Here is a 16024-nt window from a genome sequence, read left to right as displayed (position 1 = left end):
ATTAATTGATTGTTTATTGAGGACCAAGGTCTACCTCTGCCCATGTTCTGCCAGTGTTGTTAAACGTGAAGCAGACCCTGCTGACCAATCAAAATGCAGAGGGTGAAATTGGATCAACGATTATAAAAGCAGTTGGATCAAGATTCAGGTTTCCAGTCAGGCTGGTTGTGAAATTATTTTATGGTAATTTAAATCAATGAAGACAAATACAACCCCAAAGCAGAAAAAGTTGGGACATTGTGTAAAATGTAAATAAAAACAGAATGTGATAATAAGCTATACAAGTCTTGTAAACCCATATTTAGCAGCAAAAAGGCAACATATCAAATGTTGAAAATGAAAATTTGGACTATTTCATGGAAAATATATGTTAATTTTGAATTTGGTGCCAGCAACATGTTTCAAAAAAAGTTGGGACGGGAGCATGTTTACCACTGTGCTGCTTCACCTCTTCATTTAATAAAATTCTGTAAATGTGTATGAACTGAGGAGACAATTTGCTACAGTTTTGAGAATGAAATGTTGTCCCATTACTCCCTGATATAGGATTTCAGTTGCTCAACTGTATGGGGTATTCTTAGTCATAGAGTAATAGAGTCTCTTCCTCTTTGGAGAAATACTATAAATATGTGCAGAATTCATTTTGGCATTATTTTCCGGAAATATTCAAGGTAGTCCCTGGAAAAGATATTGCCTGGATGGCAGTATATGTTGCTCAAACCTGTATACCATCATTCAGAATTGATTGTGCTTTGCAAAATGTGCAAGATGCCCATGCTGTAGGCAGTAATGCTCCTCCACACGGTCATAGATGTTGGGTTTGGAACCTAGCACTAAAACAAGTTGGATAGGTTGGATACTTGGATAGGCCCTCTTCTCTTTAGCCCAGATGAGTCAATGATTTTCAAAAAGAATGGCAAACTTTGATTGGTCTTACCACAGGTCCTTTTTCCACATTACCTCAGTCCATTTTTAACAAGCTCATGAGCAGATAAGGTGGTATTTTCTGTATCATGTCTCAATACAATTTTAGCTGTTACAATTTTGACTGTGCACATAGACAATGGTTATCAGAGGTTTTCCTGAGCCCATACAATGACAGGTCTGGAAACAGGTCTGGTGTTGATGCAGTGCCATCTGAGGTCCAAAAGACCACAGCCATCCAATGGGTTTTTCAGCTCTATCCCTTGTTTGCAAAGATTTCTCTGAATGTTTTAATAATAATAATATTACATTATGTCCTGTAGTTGATTAACTCCCCAAATACGTCACAATTTCATGTTAAGAAACATTCAAATTACATTGTTTGATCATTTGTGCGCACAAGCTTACGCAGAAGTGATGAAAACCCCTACATCTTTACTTCTAAGAGACCCTACCTCTCTGGGATGCTCTTTTTCATACCCAATCGTGTTGCCACTTACCCTAATTAGTTGTGAAACATTCTTCCTTTTGTTTTCTTTATCATTACACAACTTTTCCAGCATTTTGTTACCCCGTCCCAACTTTTTTTGAAACATGTTGCTGGTATCAAAGTTGAAACTGACATATATTTTCCATGAAATATTCAAATGTCATTTTCAACATTTGATATGTTGTCTGTGTCTTTTTTTAAATTAAATATGAGTTTAAGATATTTGCAGATTATTACATTCTGTTTTTATTCACAATTTACACAATGTCCCAACTTTTTCTGTTTTGGGGCTGTAGGTAATGAAGCAATATAGCATGAGTGAGAGTGGGATTGGTAAGGATATACCCACGGCTGTGTTTTGGCCGTAGGCACCAGGCTGGGGGCCTGTGTGTGCCTATATTTATACACAGCCTGTGCACTGTGAGTATGGATGACCACAAAAAGAACTTGAAACAATAACTAACCAGCAGAAAGGAATCAGATGATGGTACACAGGCCCATCACATGCAGAGAAAGTGGAAGTGGGAGCACTGGTGTTTTCAGACCAAAATTAAGTTCAAAAGTAGACTAAAATATATTACAGTCTAAACAAATCTATTTATTGATTACAAACACATGTATAGCACAGAATTAATGCTTTTTACACACTCACACACACACACACACACACACACACACACACACACACCATTACCCCCACACACACTCACAGGCGAAAACACACACAGAGAAGCACACATATACACAAAAGCAAACACACACATGCACATACTAATTTACATACACAAAAGAGTAGGGGATGGAGTAGGAGATGGAGACAAATTGACATGTGTGATTTATTTTTGCGGAGAAACTGCAGGACTGGGCGGTGGTCATATTTTGTACCGCTCTGCGGTACATCTAGTTTCCTGAATGTTGCTTCTTAAAACACAATTTCTACAACAATTAACACTAACTTGTAGCCAATCTGTTTAACAAGTTTGCCAAACTGAATGCAGATTCACTGCAGTTTACACTCAGTTTGTTATTTTGTACCATACTATAAACAAAACTGATTGCTTCACACTTTTAGCAAAACTAAACACTTGTTTCATGCTGCAGTGTTTCAAGTTTAGTTTCAAGAATCACTGTAGTGTATGCAGTGTAAGTGAATGAATAAATTATAGCACACATTCCCAAATTATTTTTAATAAGTTATAATACTAATAATACAAGACTTTTTGTTCTTCTCTTCTGCAGAGGTGGAACAGTCCAGTTTCAGAAAGTAAAAACCAACCATGTATTGACTCTACCTGTGCACTTAACACAAGTGATCTCACCAATTAGATGCTCTACCTGGCTGAAGATCAGCTGGTTTAAGTGAATGACTGGCACAGACATGTGGTAGGACTTTCTGAAGTTGGACTTTTCCGTCTCTGCTCTTCTATTATTCCATTGGGATCAGACACAGAGAATATTGCATTTGGTTTGGGTGGGACTGTTTGGGTGGAACTGTACCAAGGAGTCTATCTATCATATTTGGTTATAATGTTTGACAACCAGGACTATAACAGAAAATGAAAAGATTTCAAAATATTGAGATGCACTGTCAATAAAGCTGCTGAGAAATGCCCATAGATACCACAACTGCCATGACAACCAGTGGACATATTATGATCTTGCACAAACAGATGGAAGTGCATTTGAACAGGGATAGTCGTTCCAAAGCAGACCTCCTTCAGAAAGGGCATAAAATATTACATGATTTTTACACAATAATTCTCAGAAATACTGGGCTGATAAGAGCAACTCTAAATAACTTGATGTAGTTTTACCTCCCGCATTCATGTGAAGACAGTGCTCGGCACCACCGGCGTTATCAGGTTGAATGGGTGAGTTCCAGTAGGTGAATGCAAATCTGGACCCATCACTCCAAAACCAGAATCCCTCCTTCACAAATGAAAGTGTACCAGAGGTAGGACCGTGAATAAAGTTTTATAATTCATCTTTAATTCATTATTAATCTAAAATTATCCTAATATGGTTCTGGGTAGACCTCATTATCGCTGGTGAATTCAACAGTTTGAGGGTATTTTTATGGCACATGCTGTAAATTGCCATGTAAAAAGCAAGTTGCCATGTACCTGCAAAATCAAGTAATGAATCAAGAGTCTGTGTCACTATGAATGAATGAAGTATTTCTACAACACTGTGCACAGATGCCAAATGACCTCCCAGCAGTAAACAGAAGCGCTGGGGAAGACAAGTCAATAAGACACATAAATGTTGTGTCATAGGAAAAAAATAAAATAATGCTTCTGAAGAAAGCAAACATAACATTTCAGTATTTGTGAACTTGTTTTCACTATTTGTTATAAGTTAGACAACTGAATGTATTGTTTGTTTCTTGTGAACCAACCTCTGCCTCGTCCCATGTCTTCAAAGAGCTGATAAATCTGAAGCAGTGCTGATTGTATAGTTCCCAGCCCACTGGACAAGTTCCTGAGTAAACTTAGATAAAAAACAGAACAGCTGAAATGATTGGATTAGATTTTTAATTTTCTGTGAGAAAACTATGTGACATTGGTTGTATCATCAGCACCTGTTTGTTAAAGCCTTGTTTTTCCAGATAAAAATGGAATTTGCAATGTCTTACTTTCATAGACCATTGACAGATACCATTATGAAACACACACACACACACACACACACACACACACACACACACACATGCACTCAAGGTGCAAGGTGAAACAAATACATTTTTTTGGTACCCTGAATGGCTAGAGAGTCATCAGTCGTGTTCTTAGACTGGACAATGAGCTCTGGAATTAGACACAGTTCATGTTAAAACACACATCACTGGAATGAGTCAGTATGGTAGAGCAGCAGTTCTCAAAGTTAAATAGAATAGAATAGACTTTGTCATTGTCATGTCATGCATCTCTGGAGACTCAGTCAGAACGATGGAAATCAGGAACAGGCTTTTAGGGCCATATTTTGCACCCTGGCGCATGGCGCAAAACTCATTTTCCACCCTGCGCAAAGTATATTTTCTTATTTTGCACGTTTATTGTTTAAACAATGCGCTCAGGGGTGTGGCAATTAACAACTTAGGGAGTGGCTTAGCGCATTGTCTAAAAATCGCTATTGTACACCTGGTCAGAAGTCCATGGCGAGTTGTTTATATGTTATTTTAAGGGCCCTATCATGCCAGTCAAAAGCGTATCGTCACTCGTCAAAAGCTTATTCAAATTTAGTAGGATGTCCAGTCCACGTTATCAAACGTTGGGAACAAGGTTTCTAGGTGTTGAAACCAATGACTGATTAAAATAAGAACACCTTTTTAGCCATGCGCTCGATGTTTGATAACTTCCCTCCCAATGGACTGGACATCCTACTTAATTTGAATAAGCTTTTGACGAAACGACGATCGCTTTTGACGCATGTTGCCATGTCGACATTAAACTCGACATTTCAAGGATAAAGTTGAAATGTCATGTCGACTTTAATCTCGACGTGTCGAAGTTAAAATCGCCATGTCGACACTAAACTCGACATTTCGAGAATAAAGTTGAAATATTATATCTAGCCTACGTTAATCTCGACGTGTCGACTTTAAAGTCGACATGCCAACATTTTATACATTATCCCTTACGTAATCCTTAGAAAAATTTAGTTGTTTATTGGCAAAATGCCATGTGACTTTTTGAAAAAGCAACCTTGTTTATTTTCCTTTTTGTTAGCATTTATTGATAAGGTCCTATAAAGATGAAAGCACAGCAAGGAAACATACCTGCAATAAGGAAACATTGTTTGTATTTTTACTGTCCAAATTTCTGAAATAATAATTAACCAACTGATACAAATCAGACAGTGATACATGTGAGAATGGAAGGCCAAATGTTAAAAGTCCAAAAGTTTAGTTTTTCAAAGAAACTGACAAGATCTGACAGAAATAATCTGTACAATCTCTTTTTACATAGCACTTTCCAAAATGTAAGCTACAAAGTATACTCCCAGTGCTACAGATGTGAAGGCTACAGTAAGAGTGATGGACTAATAAATCATTGGAAAATGCTTAATATGCAGTTTCTTGGCATTTATGTCAACCATGTGATCAAACACAAAAATACAGTATCGTGTTGGGTGCACAAAGAGGTGTAGCTATGGATTCCCTCTGCTCTGATGGGAATCAATACCCAGCCACAACATCAACCACTTGTATTCTGCTGGGTAATGTCCATGCATCATAGCCCTGTTAGGTACGTAGGTTATGTTGTTTTTACTAACCTATATCTAATTTAAAACGGTTTCCTCATGGACTACTGGGATGTTTGTGTATGATTGTATCACCATCTGGTTATGTTGTTTTACTAACCTATATCTAATTTAAAACGGTTTCCTCATGGACTACTGGGATGTTTGTGTATGATTGTTGTCTGTACCACTACCCTTTCACTCATCACCATCTGGTCACAGCCCCATTGTCTGTACCACTACCCTTTCATGAACCATGGGCCCCCACCTATACGCTTTCCTAGCTTCTTTGGGGGACCCATTCACATACCCGTCTGTCTTTGTACCCCTTACTGGTTTATTGTAATGTTTGAAGTGGTGTTGTGAATAAACTCAAACTCAATAAACTGACAAAACCTGACAAAGAGTCTGTATAATACAATCTTTATTAACATAGCACTTAAAAAAAAAACTAGTTACAAAGTACTCATCCTATAAATGTGAGGGTTGCAGTAATAGTGATAGGCTAATCAGTCACTGGAAAACATTAATATATGAATATATTAATATAATAATATATTATAATATATAATAGTTTCTTGGCATTTATGTCACTTGCAAATAAAACATGTCAGACATACAGCTGGCACATGGATGTGTGTGTGTGCTACGGATTCCCTCTGGTCTTATGGGATTCGGTGTCACAAGGTCAACCATTATGAAGTCTTCTTGCACAGTCGGATGGAAGAACAGCCGAGGTCATTCCAAAGGGTGTCTACAGGTATAAACAAGTTAAATTTAAGACTTTAAGAGCTTTTAATACCACTTCTAAATTAAATGTAAGACCAAACATACAATGGAAATACACATCAAAAGTGGAAATATACAGTAGGCTACTCTCTTCAAGTAAACACACTGAAAGGGGCCTAGTGATTGCTTGTCAGTCTCACTGGAATGTTCACTAGCCTATGCTGTTTGTCAGCATGTCACTTTTGTGACCAAACATGTCAGACCTAGTATATGAGTGTGTTGGGAATAGGAGGAAAACTCAGCATGTAGCTTTTGATTCCCTCATCTCTTCATTTCTTTTCTGAATGCTGCTTCTTGAAACACAATTTATGCAACAATTAACACCAAGTTGTAGCCAATCTATTTACCAATGGCAAACTGAATGCAGATTCACTGTAGTTTACACTGGAATTTGAACCATACTGTAAACACAACTTACTGCTTCACACTTCTAGCAATACTAAACATTTGTCTCTTGAGGCTGTTTCAATGAATTATTGCACTGTACCATGCAATCAATATTTGGTTATAATGTCTTTTATATGATGAAAGCCTGTGTCCTCAATTAACCCTCAAACATGAACTTTACCGATACTTCTAGTATTCTACAATGTCCTAAATGTACAGCAAAGAATCTTTGTTTAGAGTTCAAGACATAAACTTCAAACACTGAAATGCTAGTTCATAATTCAACACAAAAAAGTCCCTAAACCTTGTTGAACCTCATTACACTATGGGACCTTACAGCCTTATGTTAATGTGTTGACTGGGAGTCAAAATACCTCACTTAATAATCTGACTAAATCACTTCCTACTAAGGGGCAGGGGGAATCCTTTGCATAAAAAATAAAATTGAAAAATGGGGAACAGTGCTCAGGGGCAAGTGTTCAACGATGAAAGTACAGTATTGTGGTATGTGAACCAGCCAGCTTAGACTGGTGAAGACCAACATGATCCCAGATGACTACAAACCTGAACTATGATCTTGCACAGACAGATGGATGTGCATGTGAACAGAGACGGTCGTTCCAACCCAAACCTCCTTCAGAATGGGCATAAAATGACAAAACACATGACAAAAGTTATTTTATACACAATAATTCTCATAAATATGGTGCTGATATATAGGCTAGTGACAAACTGTCCAAAACCAAAACCGACCTAATTTTTCAAAAGTAATTGACATATTTGGTATGGTAAAAGTGTCCGCGATTCATCACAACCTTTGGTTCAATAACAGACCATCATATCGTTTTAAACAAATAAGAATAGTGAAGGGCGGGACCTCCCTCTGATTGGTCGTGGGCCCAGTGCCTAATGTAAATATGGAAAAAAGTCTGCATAGATGTTAAATTTTTGAAAATTTGTCTGCTTATTTTGCTGGTGCACCTAAGGTAGCCTATGTGTTCAAAAAGTTAGTCTGGATAAAAGGACTTTATTTTTATACAATTGACATAATTGGTATTGCAAGATATTCAACAAGCCATCATATGTGTTTCTATAGCAATCCCTAACAAAGCAACTACAAAGTAAATGATAACATTCTGCATTGATATTGTTTTTTGCGTGTCTGCTTATTTTAGGTAGCCTTTATGTGTTCATACTGTAGGTCTATATTACATACATCAAGATATTAACATCCAGGCAACATCTTGACTACAAGCAGCTCCCAGAGCTTTGAGCTCAGAGCTAAATCAGTTTATGTCTTAACTCCCGTATGGTTAGGCTATATTTTAGTTATTTTTTAGTTATGGGGTGTATAACAATATCTATCAATTTAACAATATTTGCAGTCATTTTTTTTATCCAAGAATCCATTTCATATATGGGAGACATTAGAGATGAGGAAAAACATTGTACTGTTTAGTTCTACCTCCAGTAGGGGTATCTCAAAATTTTGGGGGCATTGTCACTAGCCTAATACAAAACTTTAAATAACTTGGTGTAATGTACCTCCCCAATTCATGTGAAGACACTGCTCACCACCATTACCGTTATTGGGTTCACCTGGATTCCAGAGGGTGAATGTAAATCTAGACCCATCACTCCAAAACCAGATTCCGTTCTGCACAGATGAAAGTATAGGACCATGAATAAAGCCTTATTATTCATCTTTAATTGATAATGAATCTAAAATGATCTTAATTAGACCTCATTATCACTGGTGAATTCAACAGTTTAGGCATTTCTATGAATCTAAAATGATCTTAATTAGACCTCATTATCACTGGTGACCTCATTTATCAATCTAAAATGATCTTAATTAGACCTCATCATCACTGGTGAATTCAACAGTTTAGGCATTTATAAGGCACAGGCTGTAAATTGCCATGTACTCAGAGCAAGTAAGGTAATGACTCTGTTTGAGGATAAACATTAGCCTACCTGCTGGGCGTCCGAACCCCCAATCCAAGAGGCAGTTGAATCATGAGTTTGTGTCACTATTAGTCCTTGAATGAAGTGATATTCTGCAACACTGTGCACAGATGCCAGATGACCTCCCAGCAGTAAACAGAAGCGCTGACGAAGACAAGTCAATAAGACATATAAAATGTTGTGTCGTAGAAGAAACAAAAATAACACTTTTGAAGAAGGCAAACATAAAGTTTCAGTATATATTTTGTTAACTTGTTTTCACTATTTGTTGACAACCTATAGACAACTGAACGGATATTTATTGTTTGTTTATTGTGAACCAACCTCTGCCTCTGCCCATGTCCTTGCTGTGCTAATAAATCTGAAGCAGCGCTGATCGAATAGTTCCCAATCCTTAGGACAACTTCCTGAGTAAATTGGTTAAAAAAAATAGAACAGCTGGAATATATTTTTAATCTTCTGTGAGATAACTATGTGACGGTGGTTGTATCATCAACAACCGTTTGTTAAAGCCTTGTTTTTAGATAAAATGGGAATTTACAACTTCTTACATTCAAGACTTTATATTATAAACACACACACACACACACACACACACAAGGATACGGACACCTGACAAGCAAGGTAAAATAAAATATTATATAACAGTATAATAATAAAAGTTATAATAAATATAAAAGTATTTATTTTTTTTTACGAAGGGCTGAGGAGTCCTCAGTCCTGGTCTCAGACTGGACAATGAGCTCTGGAATTATACACAGTTGAGGTTAAAACACACATCACTGGAATGAGTCAGTATGGTAGAGCAGCAGTTCTTAAACTTATACAAATGATAGCATAGTACAGTTGTACAGTATTATATTATATAGTAGTATAGAGAGACAGATTATAGTAATCACACACACATTCTGTTTTTTCTTTTTTTAAAACTTTGAATGGAGGGAGAATCAGTGCGGTTCACAGACTGTTGGCCTACAATGATCTGTGTAATTACAAACCAAGTTCAGGTTAAAACACACAGCAGTGGATTAAGTCAGTAGAGTGTTGTGACCATAGAATTTTTTAGAATTTTAGTTTAATTTCTTTACAGACTATGCAACATGATATATGATAAAAAAAGAGTGGTAGAGATGAGAAATGAGAAAATGCTATTATGATTAGTCCTCATTTACAAATGTTGACATGGTTTGTGAAGATGTTTTTACCTGAAGCAGAACTCATGGCACACACAGAGAGGAGTAAAATGGAAGCCACAGACGTCATGGTGCCAACCTCCTTGGGAAAGGTATCAGGTGTCTTAGAGTTTTGAGTTTTGAGTTGCCTGGTGGAGTATGAGAGCGTTATTTATGGTGTTAGGTGGGTCATAAAGGGGTCGGCAAGTAAATTTGGACGCGGGCCAGTTATTTTATAGATGGCGGGCCAGAGGATAGGCTAAAATTTAAACACCGCTCCGGTGGATGACCTGTTAGTCAACAGGCATCTACACAGAGAATGGATAAAAATAACTCATGAAAAATAACTCCTTAACCATGGAGGGTCCCATTGATAGTCTACTTGAATAATTACATGCTCTTGATTAACTCTGTTTTATGTCCTCTTTCAATATCGTGAATATAGTAAGGCTAGGCTACAATTATTTTGGCAACGATAGACTGTTTAACACGGAGCTTTGTTTATTTAGGCCTAATTAGGCTAGGCTACTACTTTGGATAGTCTCTTACTTTTATTCTTAAATACTTGGTTGACCCACCTCCTGACATGACAATGTTACAATGCTTATTGTTTTCCTACAATAAATATTAGCGTGTAGAGTGAGGAGCGAACTACAGATATATGTTAGCTGAGAAAATGTCTTAAAAAAGTCTAAAGCAGGAAGTTTTAGCGCGAAAGTAGCCTAGAGCCTATAAAAAGGATTGGAAAGAATTAGTTTGCGTTCATCTTAGCCGGTTTCACAGATGCAAAGCCCGTGTGTCTGACCTGCAATGATGCGTCGCTGTTTGAAAGGAACGGCACTAAAAGACAAGCGGCACCGCTCCCGACAGAGGCACGAAAGCGCAACATGCGCTGGCAGAGGATCAAGGATCAAAGGACCGGATCTTAGTGCGTCTGGTGTTCTCATATTTGTTTAAAACACACGTGGTCTGATTGGTAAATAGGCTATGTGTTAATGATTTAAAGAAAATCGGACTACAAGAATAATCTGGCAAGGCAAATTGCTCCTCAAACTGGCCATATAGGCTACCGTGTCAACGTACGTCCTATGAATTGGGTTTCTATTAAATGCAAACCGATCTGGCATTCTTTTGTTGTGATAATTCCTCCCCTGGCCTGGGATAGATAGAGGATTTTTGGTCCTTTCGGAAATTCATCTTGTACATATATAACTCGTCAGATATAGACAAGACATTAACAGGACAACCATGTTTTACTAAACAATGCATTCCCTTCCATGTATATGGCAATTAGGAGCAATCCAATTAGGAGCAATGTGTAGACTCTTAGGTGACCTTACTAATTAATATTCAAACATCTGGATGAACTATGAAAAAGGAACCATCAGACAACTCGAGGACTGTCAGTCCTCTGCAAGAACAAACAGGTCTGGAAAAGACAGAGTTCAGTTGACCTCCATTATATAGGCCTAATAGCTCAGAATAAATATATTATTGTAATCCATAGAAAAGTTTGTTTATTTGCAAAATATGACTTGAGAAATGTGACTATTGTGCTATTTGACTATTTGGTAGTCACATGGCAGAATCTAGTCACATTTCTAAATTTTCCATTTACTGATGAGGTACGATAAAGATGGATGCACAACAAAGAAACACCTGCAATGGAAACATTGTTTTTAAACTGACAAAAATGTATGTCTAAAATAATAAACACTCATACTCAATCACGTGCAGCCATGTGAGAGTAGTAGGAAGTGAAAGAACTGATGTTTTTTTTAGCCCAAAGTTCAAAAGTTTATCCTTAATGAATTCATTTGCATTAGTTTTTCAAAGTAACTGACAAGATGTGACAATCTGTATATGATACAATCTTTATTTACATAGTACTTTACAAAAAATCTAGTTATAAAGTATGTATACTCAGTTCTACACATGTGAGGGCTACAGCAAGAGTGATGGGCTAATCAATCTTTCAAAGTTGTGCTTAGACACAGTACATGGATGTGCGTGTTGGGTGCACAAAGAAAAGTCCATGCATCAATGAGAAAGACCCCAACTGCCATGGGAAAGTGAAAAGACTATAATGAAGTCAGTCCTCTTGCACAGATGGATGGAAGAACCAGTGAACAAATACGGTCATTCCAACACTGAGATTCTTCAAATATAGCATGACAAATGGGTTATTTTTACGACAAAGTACTGAAATACTGGGCTGATATGAAAAATCTTAACTTCATGCAATTTACCTTTTGCATTCATCTGAAGACAGGACTCTGGTGTCATCCAGTTATTGGTTTCACCTGTACCCCAGAGGGTGAATGCAAATCTGGACCCATCACTCCAAAACCAGATTCCATCCTGCACAGATTAAAATACATCATAGGTCAGAGAGCAGTGAATAAATCTTGATGACTTATCTTTATTTCATCAACCAAGATGATCTTTATATGGTTCTGGGTAGACATTGCCACCACTGGCCTCCTTACACCAAACAACTTTGACAAGATTTGGGAAAGATTGTAGTCTTTTGAGTATAGTTTGAATGGGGAGCATTAATTACCGGTAAAAGACTTCAATCTTTCAAGAAACTTTCCCAAATCTTGTCATGTATTCTCCAACTGCGGTGTCAATTTCAATTTCTGCACCTCATATCCTTATTTGCATGCATCCTCGCTCCCATCCTCTAGGACAGTGGTTTCAACATTTTTTCCTTTAAGGCCCCTTGCCTGTGTCTAAAACAAGCCAGGGCCCCATACCCGAACTCCTACCCACATTCACAAAGAATAAAGTGATTAATTACAAACTTATAAGTTCAGAGGTAATAAATAGCTACATGAACTTAAATGTGAAACAAAAATATGTTTTTAATTTGGATTATCCAATTGGGTTTTATACATTTAATGTGCAGCAATACAATTTCAGTATAGTATAAATATTCTTTTGATCCCGTGACGGAAAATTTGGTCTTTGCATTTATCCCAATAGTGAAATATACACAGCACACAGTGAACACAGTGAGGTGAAGCACACACTAACCCCGAGCAGTGAGCTGCCTGCTACAGCAGCACTCGGGGAGCAGTGAGGATTAGGTGCCTTGCTCAAGGGCACATCAGCAGTAGATGTGGGCATGGGAGAGCAGTGCTCAACCACTTCCCCCGCCCAGATTTTTCCTACTGGGTCGGGGATCGAACCGGCAACCCTTCTGTTACAAGCCCGTAGCCCTTACCAGTAGGCCACAGCAGCCCCTGGTAACCTTACAACCTCAGCCCAGGGACATTGTGCAGACCCCCTGCAATCTCTGGCGACCCCCAGGTTGGGAACCACTGCTCTAGGACATAAGGAAGGGAGAAGGGGAATAAGCAGCACCCCTATAGGGAGAACATTTGAAACGCAGATCACATGACTTGACCATTTGCACAAATCAATTGTCAGCATTATAAAATGCTTAACTTAAACAATAGCCTACTACAAATGCTACCAAAGACAGCAAGGCTAGTAAAGGTCATGTCAGTCTCCATGCTGAATTCAATGCTTGCAGGCTAGTAGTGAAAGTCTGAGTCTTTCCAAGTAAAGAAACATAAGATAGATAAGGTCCGATCAGTAGGCTAAAGAACCCTGGAGGTGTTTTTGCCAGATTTGTGTGTCTGCTATATCCTGGAAATATGTGTTCATTTTAAGTCCTGTAAAATAATTGCCATTTGAGGTCCTGAAAGGCAACAACGTTAGGAGAGTTTCATTTTTTTTTTTTAAATAGTGTGAAGATAAACTAAGGCTATAATTAATATATTATATAACAGACTGTTGCCTACATAGTCATATACTCAGAGCCAGAAAGGCAATGTCTCTGAGGATTGAAAAAGTCTGACCTGCTGGGCATCCGAACCCCCAATCCAAGCGACTGGTGAACCTTGAGCGTTCGCCAACATTAGTTCTTGAAGGAAGTAATGTTCTGTAACACTGCACAGATGCCAGATGACCTCCCAGCACTAAACAGGAGCTCTGGGGAGAATCATAGAAAGGTCAGGTCATAGAAAACATTGAAGAAAAACTTAGTTTCAGTATATCTATCTATTAACAAGTTAAATACATTTATTGTGAACACCTAGCCTAGAAATCTAGATGAGCCCCTAGCGGCAGCAAATTTCCAGCAACTCTCCGTTGGCTTGTGAGCTCCAGAAATCGAAACTCAATCAGGCCAATGAAATGCGTGTTATAGAGTCATTAGGTGGGCTTAACATAATGATTGATGGCAGAGTTGCAACGGTTTGGCTTGAATTCCTGCTACTTGAAAACAAATAAGATGGATGTTGCTGTTGGTGAAGTGTGACATGAGTTAAGCTTTTATTAAGTTGGCAAACATTTGAACTAGCCAACTAGCTCCTCTGGTGGGAAACACATGGGACTCGTAGTGCTGTCGCTGTCCTATTGCGTGCAGAGGGAATTTGAAAGACAACTGATTATCCCGCCCCTCGGACTGTGCACTGTGAACGGCGAGTGCCCAGACCCTACATTTTAATGTGGGTCTGGCTCGTCAGGCTAACCAACACCAGCTCTACAGGTGAAAAACATCATAGTTTGTTTACCCTGAATAGCTGGAGAGTCCCGTCCATCCGTTAGACTGGACAATGAGCTCTGGAATTAGACACAGTTCAGATTAAAACAGACGTCATTAGAATGAGTCAATAAGGTAGAGCAGCGGTTCTTAAACTTAGAGTTTATAAACATGTCGAGCACAAAAAGTGTCTTCGGTCTCAGCAAATGGTAGTAATACACTTCATCAATGTTATGACTAAGGGGTCCCTTTTTTCTTGTAAAGGTTCCCTGGCCATCAAAGGTTTGTGAACTGGTGTAGAGGGTGGTCAACTGATGAAAGGTTTAGGCAGCAGAGTGAAGGAAATAAAAACATAAATCTTACCATGAACGGAGAGAGCATCAGTGCTGTTATCAGGCTGTAGGCCTACAATGATCTCTGGAATTGCATAGCCTATGCAACAAGATATATAATAAAAAGTGTGATAGAGATGAGAAAATGCTATTCCTGATTAGCCCTCATTTACTAATGCGAACATGATTTGTGGAGATGTTTTTACCTGAAGCAGAACTCATGACACACACAGAGAGGAGTAAAATGAAGTTCACAGACGTCATGGTGCCGATCACCTTGGAAACGGAATCAATTACCTTACTGTTTGAAGTGGGTTACCTGCTGGAGTATGAAAACATTATTTAGACAGTGGTACAAACTGGTTGTGAATAAACCGAATACTGATACTGTATAAACTGACCCGAAGTATTATTGTCACGTTTGCGTCAACTGTTCAAATGCTCAAGTGTTCAAAGACTCAATGCATGACCAAACAGATGAAGTTACAATCAAGAGACTCTTTATACACCAGCAAACAAGCACTACAACACCATACTTGCACAAACAATGACTGACAAAGAACAGAAAGAGACATGAGGGTTTAAATACACAGGAGTTAACTGGGAAACAGGACACAGGTGAAAACAATGAACCAATAATCAGGTAAGAGAACTAGACACAGGAGAGGGGAGACAGGGATAAGGAACAGAAGCACATGGCAAGGATAAACAAAAGAACTCATGCAGGACCCAGAACGTAAACAAAGGCAACAGGAAGTAAATATGAGGAGCAGACATGATGGAATAGACCTCTGAAGTTCGCCTACAAAAAAGAACCAAAACGGCCATCTTTGCCCATATAAGGAGATCCAGATGTTAATGGAAGCTAACTACCTATGGCAAGTTGCACTAGAAGTTAGCTCTGAGGTAGCAAAAATCTAAGTTTGCTGTCTGAAAACGAGGTGGGAAACTGGGGGAAGATTTTGCTAACAGAGTTGCCCAGTTGGGGGCTCGTCGTCACTTTTGTCGTCACTTTGGCGTCTTACACCATATTTTAAAGCAAATACAGTTTATTTAGTGAGCATATTTTTTAACCTTGTGGCATCCATGTTTTTACACATTCCGACGGCAAAGCACATTCAATCGCAATGGGAAAAACAGCATAATCAAGGAGAAGGTCCCTAATATT

General features: G+C 38.3%; 1 protein-coding gene across 1 annotated transcript; it reads right to left on the bottom strand.

Moving 5' to 3' along the window:
- Positions 1-3034: 3034 nt before the first annotated feature.
- Positions 3035-15181, bottom strand: LOC125285662 (ladderlectin-like). The gene is made up of 14 exons (XM_048230200.1): positions 15063-15181; positions 14888-14956; positions 14556-14604; positions 13839-13971; positions 12219-12330; positions 10003-10118; positions 9494-9542; positions 9122-9206; positions 8807-8941; positions 8375-8486; positions 4168-4218; positions 3813-3904; positions 3229-3343; positions 3035-3129 (listed from the first exon to the last, which is right to left on the bottom strand). The coding sequence occupies exons 6-14, from the start codon at positions 10058-10060 to the stop codon at positions 3065-3067; spliced, it is 762 nt and encodes a 253-aa protein (XP_048086157.1). The 5' UTR covers positions 10061-10118; positions 12219-12330; positions 13839-13971; positions 14556-14604; positions 14888-14956; positions 15063-15181; the 3' UTR covers positions 3035-3064.
- Between the last annotated feature and the right edge of the window lie 843 nt (positions 15182-16024).

The sequence above is a fragment of the Alosa alosa genome, chromosome 20 (genome assembly GCF_017589495.1).
Source record: "Alosa alosa isolate M-15738 ecotype Scorff River chromosome 20, AALO_Geno_1.1, whole genome shotgun sequence".
NCBI lineage: Eukaryota > Metazoa > Chordata > Actinopteri > Clupeiformes > Clupeidae > Alosa > Alosa alosa.
Note: the sequence above shows the minus strand (reverse complement) of the source record. Positions and strands in the feature narration are given on the sequence as shown.